Source organism: Acomys minous, assembly GCF_964271855.1.
Source record: "Acomys minous genome assembly, chromosome: 11".
NCBI lineage: Eukaryota > Metazoa > Chordata > Mammalia > Rodentia > Muridae > Acomys > Acomys minous.
Genome location: NC_140492.1, coordinates 103,767,761 through 103,783,353, shown reverse-complemented (window position 1 = coordinate 103,783,353; position 15,593 = coordinate 103,767,761). Strand labels below are relative to the sequence as shown.

General features: G+C 45.1%; 1 protein-coding gene across 5 annotated transcripts in view; it reads right to left on the bottom strand.

The window, feature by feature from the left end:
* The window catches only part of MSH3 (mutS homolog 3), a 122,847-nt gene that overhangs the window by 91,557 nt on the left and 15,697 nt on the right, over positions 1-15,593 (bottom strand). For 3 of the 5 annotated variants that reach the window (XM_084802047.1, XM_084802048.1, XM_084802051.1), the window contains exons 8-9: positions 11,610-11,776; positions 1,875-1,973 (exon numbers count right to left, since the gene is read on the bottom strand). In XM_084802047.1, the coding sequence (XP_084658173.1) occupies positions 1,875-1,973; positions 11,610-11,776 (266 nt within the window). The remainder of the gene's footprint in view (positions 1-1,874; positions 1,974-11,609; positions 11,777-15,593) is intronic. The other 2 variants (XM_084802049.1, XM_084802050.1) reach the window with 1 other exon arrangement.

Here is a 15,593-nt window from a genome sequence, read left to right as displayed (position 1 = left end):
ATGCCTGCATGTCTGTGTGAAGGTGTCAGATCTTGGGAGTTACAGTTGTAAGCTGGGAATTGAACCCAGCTCTTCTGGGAGAGCAGCCCGTCTCGCAGTGGTAATTATTTATCCATCGGAGAAGCAGTGACTGACCTTCCTGAGCTCGCTGTTCCAGACAAGTGCTCGGAGTAAAGCAGAGGCAGCTGGTTACCAATCATTGCTCTAATTAGGGCTTTGTTTGGTAAGCAGGTAAGGCTTTAGAAACCTGTTAAATTTGATAAAAATGAATTTGTCGGCTATCCTCGAGGGTCTCCTGAGGCATGAAGAATGCTCAGCCCATCATTTGGCCATATGTGCATTAAACATCCTCCTGCAAACATCCCGTTCTCCGAACGGTTTGTTAAAAAGCCTCACTTTTATATCTTCCCAGGTTCCTCAGGTGTCAGACAAAGCCACTGTCTCTGAGACAAGTTGAAACTCTGCCCACAGGAGCAGCGTCCTAGCAGGAACATGTCAGATTTTATTTTAATAATATTTCCTTTTTTTTTCTCATGTGCCACACCCCACTGCTAACAAATGAAATTTGTAAGAGATGAATGATGATAAACCTGTCTTTCCCAGGAGTGTCAATCCTCATTTCCTCAGACTGTAGTCTATGTTAAGCCTGTTTCAGAATTGCATGACTGTGGCAGACAGGTATAGGTGTCATAGCCCAAATATGCTAAAGCAGACTCAGGAGGAAGGGGTGGGGGAGGGGTATATAAGCACAAACCATGGAATGAATGGAAAACGGCCCCCACAGGATCAGATTGCTTTTGTTTTATGTATGGGTGTTGTGCCTGTGCACACACACACACACATACACAAGAAGTGCCCATGGAAGGCAAAAGAGGGCATCAAGTCAACAGAACTAGAGTTTACAGAGGATTGTAAAGCTGCCTGTGGCTACTAGAAATCAAGTCTGGTTCCTCAGACAGAGCATCAAATGTTCTTACCCACTGAGTCAGCTCTGCAGGCCAAGGCTCTTTCCTGCCTTTAAACATGTGATCCCACGCTGGCAGTGCTGTTTGGGGGGTAGGGTGGGGGGACTTTTAGGAAGTGGAGCTTTGCTGGAGGAAATGGGTTGCTGAAAGCAGGCCCAGCCCCCTTCCTAGTCAGGTCTCTGCTTCCTGTTAACAGTAAGTAGTAAGCAGCTTCCCCTGCCTCCAAGTTTTCTCTGTCTCCTGAATTGTGACAAGAACAAACCTTCCTTACACTTTCTGTCAGACAGTCTGTCACAGTGATGAGAAAAGTAACTAACAGAAAATTACTATCAGAAATGGGGCCTTTGCAGTGACCACTCTGCCCGCATAGCACACAGGCCTTCTCAATTCTCTGTGGGAAGAACAGTGTTGAAGAGTTTGGAGTTGTGGCCAGAGAGGCCTGCAATGCTGTAAGCTGAACTCACAGGACATAAGCTGAGAGCTCCAGAAAACAGAAGGCCAAGAGGAACGTATACAGTAAAGACTTTGGGAGCTTCCACAAGTAAATACAGACTATTGGGGACCGGCCTGCAGCCTGTCTTGTTATATTCTTACAAAAGCATGTGGGGTTTTATTTCTATTTTGCTTTTTGCCTGCGTTTTGAAAACACCACAAAAGAGATAGGGGGAAAGCCTATAAGAGCCAGAAGACAAAGTCTCCAGTTGCTAGAGAGCGTCCTTTAGACATGACTGGGACGTGCACCCATAAGACTTCAGCTAGATGGCTCCTAAACAAGACCTCCATAATGACACGACCAGTGTGACGGATGCACAAGGCCCCGCCTTAGATGAGGGGCGATCAAGGGCACTGTACAACATGGCAGGCTTCATCATGAATTTCAAGTATAGCATGAACTTCGATCACGTTCACCCCATTATCCCCCACGTCCTCTCTCCAACTCCTGCGAATCCCCCTCCTCCTAAGGAGTCCTCCTCTTGTCTATCTGAGCACACGAGACTTAAGTTCCACCTAAAAAAGAAAACATGAATTATTTGTCTGAGTCTGATTTATGCTTTTAATATAATGATCTCCGGTTCCATTCATTTTTCTGGAAAGAATTTCATCCATTCAATAATTTTATAGCTGAATAAAACTCCATTTAGTGTATACGTGTACAAGCACATCACCGTCTCCTTGTCTGCTCACCAGTGGATGGGTGTTAGGCTGACCCCCTTAATTTGGCTATTGCAAACACTGCTACAATACACACGGGCACATGGGTAGTTCTGACTTGAGCTCCTTTGCACACAGGCCCAGGAGGATGCAGGTGGGTTACGTGGTAGTTCTGTCTTTAGTTTTCTGAAGCAGCCCCATGTTCACCTTAATAGGCTTCTTGCTCAAGTCACACAGACAGCACAGATGCAGCCATAGTAGGACTGGAGCCGGCCGGAAGCAGGGCTACTCTCCAGACAGGTGCGTGCGTGGGGTGGCATCTGATACAGCTACTGCTGAGACTCCTGAAGCAAACACCATACGCCAAAGACAAACTCGGGACTTTGTCCAGTGGCCATTTGACTGATGTGCATCTAGGCAATTACAAGCCACATTGTCTTTGCCACGCTTTACAGAAGCCACCAACGGCCCAAGCCTCAGAAGGAAGAGGAGGCTGGATAGAGACCACGGTCTCCTCCTGGGATGGAGAGTGGCAAGTCGTCTGTGAGGAGGATGAGACAGCAGATGGGGGAAAGTGGGCCCATGGGCAGATCCAGCATGCCACCAGACCCTAAAACTGAACTTCTAACTTAACAACCCCTTAACACAGAACTTGCCTTTCTTTTCACAGATGAATTGTCACATGTGGAAGATGAAATGGTATCAAACGCTCCCCCAGCACAGGGCCACACTCAAACCAGACAACCTCAGAGCCAACAGTTCACTTAGTGGCCGGCAGATACAAAGTCAGGGACTCTGGTCAAATAACAGACGCTCGCTTGTGAAAAAGCAAAAGGCAGCTTGATGGTCATTACTGACTTGAGGAATAAATGTTTTTGAAAAACAGAAAGACCCTTGTCAAGCTCACAGTGCACCCTGGAAAAACATATTTGTCATCATAATCCTCACTGGGTTCCAAGCTTCCTAACTGAGTAAGTAGTGCTCCCCTCTCACACAGTGAACTAGGCATCTGAAGACAGGCACGGTGGCATGGCTGAAACACCACCGTATCAGAACCAGAGTGAAGCCCATCAAAGGCACCGACACAAACAGTGATGCGGCCATTTTTATTTACGCCACCACAAAGCACATTAATGGGAGCAATGTCTACTGTGTGAAAAAATGACTTCATCCGAAGTCCAGAGCGGAAGTGAAAGGAGGGGACAGTGGCTTTCCCAAGAGGCCGTGGAAGAAGATGTGTATATCTGAGGGACCGTGATGAAGGAACATAGATTCGGGTCACTGTAAGCTTCATGTTCCTGCGTGGAAGCAGTTTGACAGCATTTTATAACTTTATAGGTCAAAGAAGGTCATCAATCAGAGAGGTTTAAAATACATCAGAGAGGCAGTAGCAGCCAGAAGGGGAAGGCTTTCAATAAGCCTCGGATGCTATCTGGTGACACCCTCGGCTTTGGGGTTGGCAGAAACTAGTGAGTCTGCTAAATTAATAGATTCTAAAAGGCTTTTATCTACTAGTCACAGGATGTTAGTTCTGACACAGGGATGGGCTAGAAATGGCTATTGGCTGGGGGGGGGGGGGGGCAGGGCGCTAAAGCTAGCCCAAGATAAGGAGTGGCCTAGCCTCTGAACTTGCAACATTCCTACCTCCTCACTTCCACTTCTAGGCAGCCAATCAGTCCCTACAGACACAGCTTCCCCTCGAGGGACTCCTCTTGATGGGTACAAAGCATTTCACTTCATAAGTAGAAGCAAAAGAGTAACTCATAGGTTATTTAAGTAGCAGCATTCAAATATGAGAAAACCAAAGGAATAGAAAAGTGCATCTACACTAAAGTTATTGTTAAACCTAAGACAAAGTAATAAAAGTCATTAAATGTCTAAAACTGATGACCTAAGATGGTACCTGTTGTTTACTATTCTATGTGTATGCTTTCTCAATGTTCCAAACTCCATCCATTCACACACACACACACACACATACACGCCATCCATTTTATACTCATCCTCAGTAAAGCACAGGAGGGAGAAGCTGGCTTCGTGAGCTTTTGGAGTTTCCATCTTGCCATTTATTTATATATTTAATATGAAACAAGCAAAACAAAAAAACATCTTTAAAATCCTTTAAACTGATATACTAAAAAGTCAATTTCTACAATGTCCACTTCAGGGATATAAAATCCTAGCTCACTTTTCAAAGTCAAATTCGAAAAAAACCTTGGCACCTAAAACTGAATGTGTGTGAACCATCTTCTCTCGCACAGCATAGAAACAGCTAGTAAATGTAAGGAGAAAAGTGAACCTTGACCCCAGCTCAGACCATCAGAACTTAAACACCTACCAGACCTAAACTGTAAGCCCAAGCTATATAAACCTCTAGAAAAGAAAATACAAACGTGTTCATGCTTCCAGAACAGGCAGAACACTTAAAATAAGGAAGCCACTGGTCACTGAAGAGAAAACTGTGTTTCACATTCAAACCTTTAGTTCTGCTGAGTTCATTAGAAAATTGAAAGGTGAACAGAGAGCTTGGAGAAAACATCAGAGCGAAGGAAACCCACGACAATCCCTACAGCTCAACACAAGCAAACCAAGAACTAAAAGAGACAGAGAAGACACAGGCGTGAACGCCCAATAAACACACAGAACAGCTCCACTCAGAAAGAAGCAAATTAAAACCCAAATGGAAGCACATTTGTTCATCACAGTGGTTCAACGTGAGAAGACTAGCTGGGTGGAAGATGAAACGGACAGAGAAGAGCTACAGTTCTCACATAACAGCAGCAGAGAAGTAAAATTGTGGAAGTACTGTGAAAAATATTTTCATTGTTTCTCATATACAAACATAACATACCTGACCTAGCAATTCCACTGCTAGGCATATGCAAAACAAGTATGTCTATGAAAAGATGGAAAATTGAGAAGTGTTCTTAACACCTTTATTGAAAATAGACAAAAGGGGGAACAACCCAAGGATTTGGCAAGCGAATGACCAGCAAACTTTGGAATATTCATATAACACAAAACTATATAGCAATTAAAGAGAACAAACCTCCCATACACTCAACAACAAAGACACATTTCATTGTGCCAGGGTAAGAAAGTAGCCACCAAAGCATATACTCACAATAATTCTATCTATGTGAAAGCCTGAAATAGCCTGAACTGCCCTCTAACTACAGCAATCAGATCAGTTGTTCCTTGGAGTGAAAGTTGGAGACAAAGGAGAAAAAAAAAATCACTGCAAAGAGGCAGAGGGAACTCTGGGTAAGAGGAAGTATGGATCTTAACTGGAATGAGGGCTTCAGAATGTTTATACGGACTTTGATTGATACACACTTAAAATGTTCAAAGCTTATTACATTAACTCACATCTGATTAAAGCTGACTAAAAATAAAACTTTTGAAACTGCTGCATACAAGTTTAAGCTAAAGATATTTTAATTTTATGTCTAAAACTCACATGACTGAATTCCCAGGCAATTGTATACTCCACATCTAAGTAAGATTCTGATCCCAGTATTTATCCAGCAAAACACATCCTTAACTTTGAAGCAAAAATACTGAACTTCAAAATGTACATTCTACAGTAGGCAAGCTAGCACACACCTTTAATCCCAGCAGTCTGGAAGCAGAGGCCAGCAGAGCTCTGTGAGTTTAAGGACAGCCTGGACTAAATAGTGAGTTCTACGACAGCCAGAGCCAGAGTTTTTAAAATACCCTGTCTCAAAAAAGTGTGTGTGTGTGTGTGTGTGTGTGTGTATTTATTTTAAAGTACATTTCACATCTACACAGTTTGAGATATTCTAAATGTCATCCAGAACTTATACAAATGTATATACATAGCACATTAAAAATATCACAATAAAAAATATACACATAAAAAAGTTCCTCCCTGAGGTCGAAAATATGTCAGTTTTAAAACCACAAAGCCATGCATATTATTATGCTAGTCTCTGAGAAAAAGAAAACATTTTTTTCTAAAAAAAAAAAAAAAAAAAACCCTCCATTTTACATAATTGTGAAGAAACACAACAGCAAAAGAGTCTCAGCTAGAAAATTATCTTAAAAGTCTCTTCCATCCATTAAAAGCAATTTCTCAGCAAACAACACAAGGTCATTTCTCTCAGGTGGTAAGCCTCAAGTCCAGAGGCTAATGAACAAACCCATTTGGACTGTGTCCAGGGGACTAAAGTACTTATCTAAATTCATTTTTTTCTCCAGAAACCCTAATTCTCATACTAATCCAAGAGCAACTTCAAAAAAGTTAACAAGTTATCTGGCATGTGTAGATGACAGGTTGGTCTGGTGTCCAGATCTCAGCATGAAGGAAAAGGAATCAAACTGGGAAAGTAGGCCTGGCCTCACATATACAGGAACTTATGCAAGCAACGGGCCTGCGAACCATACTTGAATGGACCAGTTTAGTCTTTTTTGCATAAACTATTATTTAAAAGCATTGAACTGGGGGCTGGAGACACGACTCAGCAGTTACAAGCACTTGCTGCTCTCGCAGAGGAGAGGACCAGACTTTGATTTCCAGCACCTACACTGGGTGACACACAACCACCAGTAACTCCAGCTCCAAGGGAGCTGCACTCTCTTTTAGCCTCTATGAGCACCCACATGCATGTGTGTATACACAGACAGACAGACACATAAACACACACACACACACACACACACACACACACACACACAGGCTGCAGAGGGAACACTCGTGTGTCTCCCCACCTTGCGTAGAAGCCTGGTTGGGAGGAAGGAGAGGTCAGCAGGAGGATGAGTGGGATGAAACAGGGTAATGGGCGTGACTATGATCACAACGCACTGTATATGCAATGTATGACATGGCCAAAAATAGAGAAAGGGGTGTGTGTGTGTGTGTGTGTGTGTGTGTGTGTGTGTTTAATGTTTTAAGAGCCAGCAAGACAGGTCAACAAGCAAAAGTACCCGCTGCCAAGCCTCATGACCTTAGTCTGACCCCCTGCAAGCACATGGTAGTTGTCGCCTGAACTTCACAGGCGCTCTACGGCACGTGTGCCCACACACATGCACACATGATCAGTTGCGAGAAGAAGACAGAGGAAACTATCAGCGAACTAGAAACGACAGATAGGACTCAATCTGGACAACACAGAAAATAGACTGACAAATACATGAGTTAAACATGGCTCTTATCAGAACCCTGGAAGAAGAAGGTAAGCTGAAAAATAGTAATAATGAGTGGGAAAAAAAACCCACAAATTTGGCAAGAAAAGAGGAGTTAGAGGAGGGAGATGCAGCAGTGAAAATGATGTAATTACAGCACTTGTGTATGAGTTTCTTGAACATTTTTGAGGTGCTAGAGATGGCTCAGTGGTTAAGAGCACTTGTTCATGAGGAGGACCTGGGTTCAGTTCCCAGTACCCACATGATGGCTCACCCCAGTTCCAGAGGATCCTATATTCTCTTCTGACCACCATTGGTACATACAAGCAAAACACTCATACACACAAAATAAAGGACAATCAATATTTAAAAATAAACAAACAAAAAATGTCAAGAAACATTGTGTCCTTACATTAAAGTACTAGTCTCGCTTTGAATAATATAGAATATGAGGGAAAGACATATGAAAAACTACTACCTTCCTCTTGATTTTGCTGTGGATTTACAACTGTTATTTACAGAAAGGGGGAGGGGAGGCTCTTAAGAAAAAATAGTATGTAGCCCTCCCCACCTGACTGGAAAGTTCGCTTTAAGCAGAACATCTTCCTTTACATCAAACCGCTGTCCATTCACACTCCGTTAGTTTTGTGCATGTGGCCGTCTGTATTCTCAACTCAGCACCCCCACATCCAGCTTGAAATAATGACATTAGGGAGAAGTTGGACCTTAACCCTAACAGACACCTATGCTACACAGACTCAAAACTAACTTCATTTAGACACTAATACTATAAACAGTTTCCAAAAAAATATTGGCAATCAAAGTACACCAGCTCAAAATGTTGAACAGCCTCTAAAAACTAATTAACTAAACCAAAAGCTCTGATGCTTATTTCAAACACCTGTCACTGTAAATGGCATTTAGTATCCATCTTCAGGATACAATACTCAGGTCAGAAAATAGTTTGTTTAAAGAACAGCAGATGAAAATAAGTAATAATAATAACAATATAAATCTTTCTACCATAACACTAGACTTCATTTTCTTTACATTTGCAGCATAAAAAACCAAATGCAACATTTAAGCATTTGTTTCAAAGGTCAGACTGCTAAGTCACTGGGCACTTAGCGCATTCTTTCACAGACCCTCAGTATGTTATATCACCTACTGAGGGCTATTTCTTAATCCAGGCATCTTCACGAATGTCAGAGTCTCATCAATACTTTAACAGCTGAACCCCGAGACTCAGTATATCACACACTGCAGATGACCACAGCCTACCACCTACTCACCCTGCAGATGACCAAGCCCACCACCTACTCACCCTGCAGATGACCACAGCCCACCACCTACTCACCCTGCAGATGACCACAGCCACCACCTACTCACCCTGCAGATGACCACAGCCCACCACCTACTCACCCTGCAGATGACCACAACCCACCACCTACTCACCCTGCAGATGACCACAACCCACCACCTACTCACCCTGCAGATGACCACAACCCACCACCTACTCACCCTGCAGATGACCACAGCCCACCACCTACTCACCCTGCAGATGACCACAGCCCACCACCTACTCACCCTGCAGATGACCACAACCCACCACCTACTCACCCTATGGATGACCACAGCCCACCACCTACTCACCCTGCAGATGACCACAGCCCATCACCTACTCACCCTGCAGATGACCACAGCCCACCACCTACTCACCCTAGCTCTACCTGACTCTAAATCCTCCCTTTCTGCTGCTTCTCTTCTTCATACTTTCAACTATTGACTTTCTCCAAACTCCTTAATCTTACTCTTCTCCTATGGGTTTTCCCCATGTGAAGGATTATTCTGTTTTCACTTACTTCAAGTGTCTGTCCTGAGAGTACCCTCTTCTCTGCTTGGCCAGAAGCCTCGCTGACTCACACCATGTGTTTGTGTCCCTTCCTTGGATTTCTTGGTTAATATTCTGCACTTTCCCCTCAGTCCTCAGAATGAACATGTCATCTGATCAGGAGAGTCTCTAATCTTTCCAGCTGTGTGCCCAGGGTGGAATCTCTTCATTTTACACACTCTGCACTTCTCTCTTCTCTTCAACCCAGTCAAAGTCTTCCATCTTGCACATGTCCCACGCGCGCGTGCGTGCGCGCGCGCGCGCACACACACACACACACACACACACACACACACACACACACACACACGCCTCCTCCACAAAGCTTCCCTCGGCCATGACCATGCCCAGGGTACGCCCTTCTCCATGAACTCAGAGGTGAGCACCACCTGCAATGTCGCCATGCTTGCCTCAAAACTCAGTGTGACAACTAGTAAACATTAGTAACAATTATTATCAAGTTAATGTAGTGCTTTCCATAGCTTTTCTTTCGACTATAAACAGAAGGATACAGGGCAGGATGGCTGGTCGCACCTGACAAACACATTCAACAACACATGTCGACAAAGACAAACAACCTGAGAGAAACAGCTCATCACTGCTCAGGAATATGTAATTCAGCTATCATCTAAAAAAGATATGTGAAAAATATATCTAGCTTGGGACATAAATGGGAAGGGTTTCATAACCTAAAAAAAAAAAACCTTAACTCATAAAATATAAGATCCTTTGGAGACCTCTTGTGGCTAAAATCAAGAATAAAAAGTTAAATTTTTAAAAACTGTTCTGAAGGAAAGGGGCAAAGAGAGAAAGGAAGGAAGGAAGAAAGGAAAGAAGGAAAAAAACCTGTTTTTAAATCCACATTAGTTCTTCCATAATTCCAGGCAATTTTTATATTTTTCACATAGTATTAATATAAAATATCTTCAATATTAATAAAATACCCACAAGTACATGACAAAAACTAGGGCTTTTACTTTCTGATTTGGCACAGAAAAAGATGGAGGCATAGAGACACTCTAGGTGTGAGAAACAGGAAACCAACCACACATCAGCATTGACAACAGACACCGCCAAACCCACACAAAAAACAAATGCATGCATCACATTCATGCACGATGAACGTCATGTGGCATCGTGGTTTTCCATCCTTGACTGAACTATTAGCAGGGAAATGATGTTCACTAAAATTTGCATCAAAAAGAGAAAGAAGGGGGAGGATGGATGAGACTGGGGCACAGCGACACTGGCTGATGCACCTGTGGCCCTCACCACACTATTCTGAGTAATTCCACGTGCCCAAAATTTCCCATAAGAAAATAGAGAGGAAAATTTTAAGTTAAAAAACAGGCACAAAGCTATATTTGCTACATGAATGCAAGTTTATAAATAAAAAAGTAATAGCATTTTTAAGAAGTGCAGTTATTTCTATATTTGTGGAACTGGATTTTTCTTTTTGTGTCTTAATTCTTCTAAATGAACGTGTATTAGTGCTATCACCTAAGAAACAAACTAAAAGCTACCTTGACAAAAAGAAAAAAAAATGTGTGTGTGTGTGTGTGTGTGTGTATATATGTATGTATGTATATATATATATATATATATATATATATATATATGAAAATGAATACTCTAAACTCCAAAGACAAAGACAAACAAGGCCTCACTATCAATCACTGTGTTCTCACTGACTTGTCAGCCCCTCTGGCTGTCAAGCCCCTCAGCCATCCCTTCATGTAGGCAGCCCTCTGCACTCCTGCCCAGTCCTGCCTCCCTGCCCTTCCCAGCCACTCTCTCCCACAGAGGCACCTTCCTGTAGTGCAGTTAACACTGCATGCCTTGAGAATCCAGCAAGACATGAGCACTGACTCACACGGGCATCTTCTCCTCCACTTGCTGCAATATCCATACCTTGCTTTTAATGAGTGTTGTAATAAGAGGGCTAGTAAATAAAATGGCCCCACCCACCCTGGAGAGAAACATGCAGCATAGAAATGATATAGACATTTAAAGAAATAAATTCCAAATCACCTCTAGAATATATACATAAGTCATCAAACAATATAATTAAATATTATAATAAATCCCTTTAAAATGATTTTCATCTATAGTCCTACCCCCAGCCCCTAGCCCTTTTTTCTTTCTTTCCTCTTATTGGAGCCAGGCAATGGTAGCACATGCCTGTAATACCAGCACTCGGGAGGCAGAGGCAGGTGGATCTTTGTGAGTTCAAGGTCGACCTGGTGTACATAGGGAGTTGCAGGACAGCCAGGGCTACACAGAGAGACCTTATCTCAAAAAAAAAAAACAAACAAACAAAAACAAAAGCAAAAAACAAAAAAAGCAAACAACAACAAAAACCCCTCTACTATTAGGATATGATTACCCTAAGTCATTTCTGTAAGGACAAGTCCAGGCCTGGGAGTCACTCTAGTTTGAGAATAGTCTCTGCTCACCTGACGGCGGTGGCCCTGTGGATGAGCATCTCCGTTGGCTCAGACAGGTCCGAGGGAAGCAGCAGTTCCACGGGCTGCAGGCTTGATATGCGAGTCTCCAGCTCCAGTCTGGAAGCAGAGTCCTGGAAGCAGTCAAACACTACCTCTCCTGTGGCAGGCTGCACTCCCTGGAAGCAGAGGTAACCGTCAGGCACAGAGCATACTGTCCCAGCTACGCTGACACAGGGCAAGCATGCTTCTGGTGAGTCTCAACTTCTCCAGTGAAAATCTACCTACCTACGTCACACTTGCGGGCGTCTAAAGCAGGCTGGGGGCCGGGGAGATGGCTAAACAGGTCACGCCTGAGGCCCTGAGCTTGATCCCCACAGGATTCACATGTTGGAAGGAGAAAACCTATTCCCTAAGTTGTCCTCTGACCTCCACACATTTGCCATGGCACACACGCACACACACACATGTACACACACATACACACACACTACAGTAAGCCTAAGTGGGAGTTTCATGAGACACACTGAGTACACGTTGGGACCTGATGTACAGCACACTTGACCAAGTGCTATAACAAGGCACCGAGGCCTGCTGGGCATCAGCTTCCTCTTCTACACATGGAAATATGCTACCAGCTTCCCTCATCAGGTTGTTACAAGGATCAAAATCAGACTAGTGTGTCAAAGATTTTCCCAGTACAGAGAGGACGTGGTCACACCAGTGCAATGAACACACCTGATCGCAGACTAGCAACACAGTCTAATTCTTGCAGGGCAAAACTGCAACATGACACGATGGGTGAAACCCACTAGCCTCCAGTGAAACAGCCAAGACGACTTAAAGCCATCGCCTGTCACCCAGGGTAGTAACGGGAAAGCAGCCTGAGGAGCGCCAAGGCTTGGAAGACTTAAAGAACTTAGTGAAGTACTCAACAGAGCTCTCAGAGCAATAAAATGGTGGAGCCACATCAACATTGCCCACCCCGGCTGCTCTGTCTCTACTACTGACACTTGAGAGATTCAGAGACGGACAGGTCGAGACAGCTTGCACTAGTAAAAGGCCAGAAGGGTTACAAATCTTTATACTGTTGATGCACAACTAAGGGACAGTCACGGTCAACAAGAGCCAGCCTTTATCTAGGAAAGGAGAAGATGCCTGCAGTGTTGACCTCAGCATCCTGTCCCCAGATACGCACTCATGAGACTCAGGTATGTGTGTAAGACACACAAAAAGTATTCTTTATGGAGGCAAAAGCAACCAAAACCCCCGTGTGTCCAGCAACAGAGGAATGAGTGCATGTGAGAGATAAAATTAAAGAGAGCACTGCCACCAAAGATCTACAGCATGTAAAATAATGTCACTTCAGGCCAGCAAGATGACCCAGCAGATAAAGGGGCTTGCTGCCAAGCCTAGTGACCTCTGTTTGATCCTCATATGGTAGAAAGAACTGATTCTCAGAAGTGTCCTCTAACGTCCACAAGTCAGGACACTATTACGGTGTGTTTACTTTGCACACAAAGTTGAAGGTGGTTAAAACAGAACTAAAAGAAAAGAATATTACCACCCCAAATCTGGATTACAGTTACTATAGAAAGAAAGGGACCTGGGAAACTTGAGGATTCTAGGTAGCCTTAGAGTTACCGACCTGAGTGACTGTCTCAGACCCTCTGCTAAGTTTTGCCCACTTGAATATTGTACAATTTGTTTAAATCCTTCCTGGGTAGCCAAGGGATATTCTTAATTCCAGCCCAGAGGCATCCTCTGGCCCAGCTGTGGGCACCGGTTACATAGGTTACAGAGGCATCCTCTGTGGCCACGGCTGTGGGCACCGGTTACATAGGTTACAGAGGCATCCTCTGTGGCCATGGCTGTGGGCACCAGTTACATAGGTTACAGAGGCATCCTCTGTGGCCATGGCTATGAGCACCGGTTACATAGGTTACAGAGGCATCCTCTGGCCCAGCTGTGGGCACCGGTTACATAGATTACAGAGGCATCCTCTGTGGCCATGGCTGTGGGCACCAGTTACATAGGTTACAGAGGCATCCTCTGTAGCCATGGCTGTGGGCACCGGTTACATAGGTTACAGAGGCATCCTCTGGCCCAGCTGTGGGCACCGGTTACATAGGTTACAGAGGCATCCTCTGGCCCAGCTGTGGGCACCGGTTACATAGGTTACAGAGGCATCCTCTGGCCCAGCTGTGGGCACTGGTTACATAGGTTCAGAGGCATCCTCTGTGGCCATGGCTGTGGGCACCAGTTACATATGTTACAGAGGCATCCTCTGTGGCCATGGCTGTGGGTACCGGTTACATAAGTTACAGAGGCATCCTCTGTGGCCCAGCTGTGGGTACCGATTACATAGGTTACAGAGGCATCCTCTGTGGCCATGGCTGTGGGCACTAGTTACATAGGTTACAGAGGCATCCTCTGTGGCCATGGCTGTGGGCACCAGTTACATAGGTTACAGAGGCATCCTCTGTGGCCCAGCTGTGGGTACCGGTTACATAAGTTACAGAGGCATCCTCTGTGGCCCAGCTGTGGGTACCGGTTACATAGGTTACAGAGGCATCCTCTGTGGCCATGGCTGTGGGCACCGGTTACATAGGTTACAGAGGCATCCTCTGTGGCCATGGCTGTGGGCACCGGTTACATAGGTTACAGAGGCATCCTCTGTGGCCATAGCTGTGGGCACCGGTTACATAGGTTACAGAGGCATCCTCTGTGGCCATGGCTGTGGGCACCAGTTACATAGGTTACAGAGGCATCCTCTGGCCCAGCTGTGAGTACCGGTTACATAGGTTACAGAGGCATCCTCTGTGGCCATGGCTGTGGGCACCGGTTACATAGGTTACAGAGGCATCCTCTGGCCCAGCTGTGGGCACCAGTTACATAGGTTACAGAGGCATCCTCTGTGGCCATGGCTGTGGGCACCGGTTACATAGGTTACAGAGGCATCCTCTGTGGCCCAGCTGTGGGCACCGGTTACATAGGTTACAGAGGCATCCTCTGTGGCCCAGCTGTGGGCACCAGTTACATAGGTTACAGAGGCATCCTCTATGGCCATGGCTATGAGCACCAGTTACATAGGTTACAGAGGCATCCTCTGGCCCAGCTGTGGGCACCGGTTACATAGGTTACAGAGGCATCCTCTGTGGCCATGGCTGTGGGCACCGGTTACATAGATTACAGAGGCATCCTCTGTGGCCATGGCTGTGGGCACCGGTTACATAGGTTACAGAGGCATCTTCTGTGGCCCAGCTGTGGGCACCAGTTACACAGGTTACAGAGGCATCCTCTGTGGCCCAGCTGTGGGCACCAGTTACATAGGTTACCTATGTAAGTTCATGTCCCAGTCCACAAACCACGCATTTGCACAAGCTGCTCACAGACACTAGGACAGAGTCACCAGCCCGCCAACTTCTCTGTTGCTTGAATCAAAGAACTAGCCTAATGGTGATGCCTGCACCGTGTCTTGCTGGGGCTTTCCCCCTGCTCTTCCTGGTTGCTGTTGATGCAGTTGGATGAGAAGAAGTTGTAGATATCCTGTAAGGAAGACTGGACTTGCCCCAAGGCACTGGACAACCCTAAACAGCAGGAAGCAGCCAAAGAAAACTATGCCCTTTCTCCCCACTAACCTTCTTTCTCCCCTACCTGGTGTTGGGAGTTGGGAGAAAGAGACTGAAGGAACACAAAATAAAAATAGAACATAAAAGTACGCCAACAGTGTGCTACTCCAAGAGATGTATGATGGTAAGAGACCCACAGTCCCAACAACACTGCGTGGCCCAAAATGGAGGCATAAGGCATGCTTGTGGTGGCTCTCAACAGCAAGGCTTCCAATTTCAGACTAACTACTCTGCAGACTCTCAGATGGCGACTGCAAAATAAAAGATGCTCATTGCAGTGGGAGAATACCCAGGGAGAACAGCGCTGAGGGGAAAGGGAAAGGGACTCCATTGAGCCACACTGACTCAGAGGAGCTGGAACACA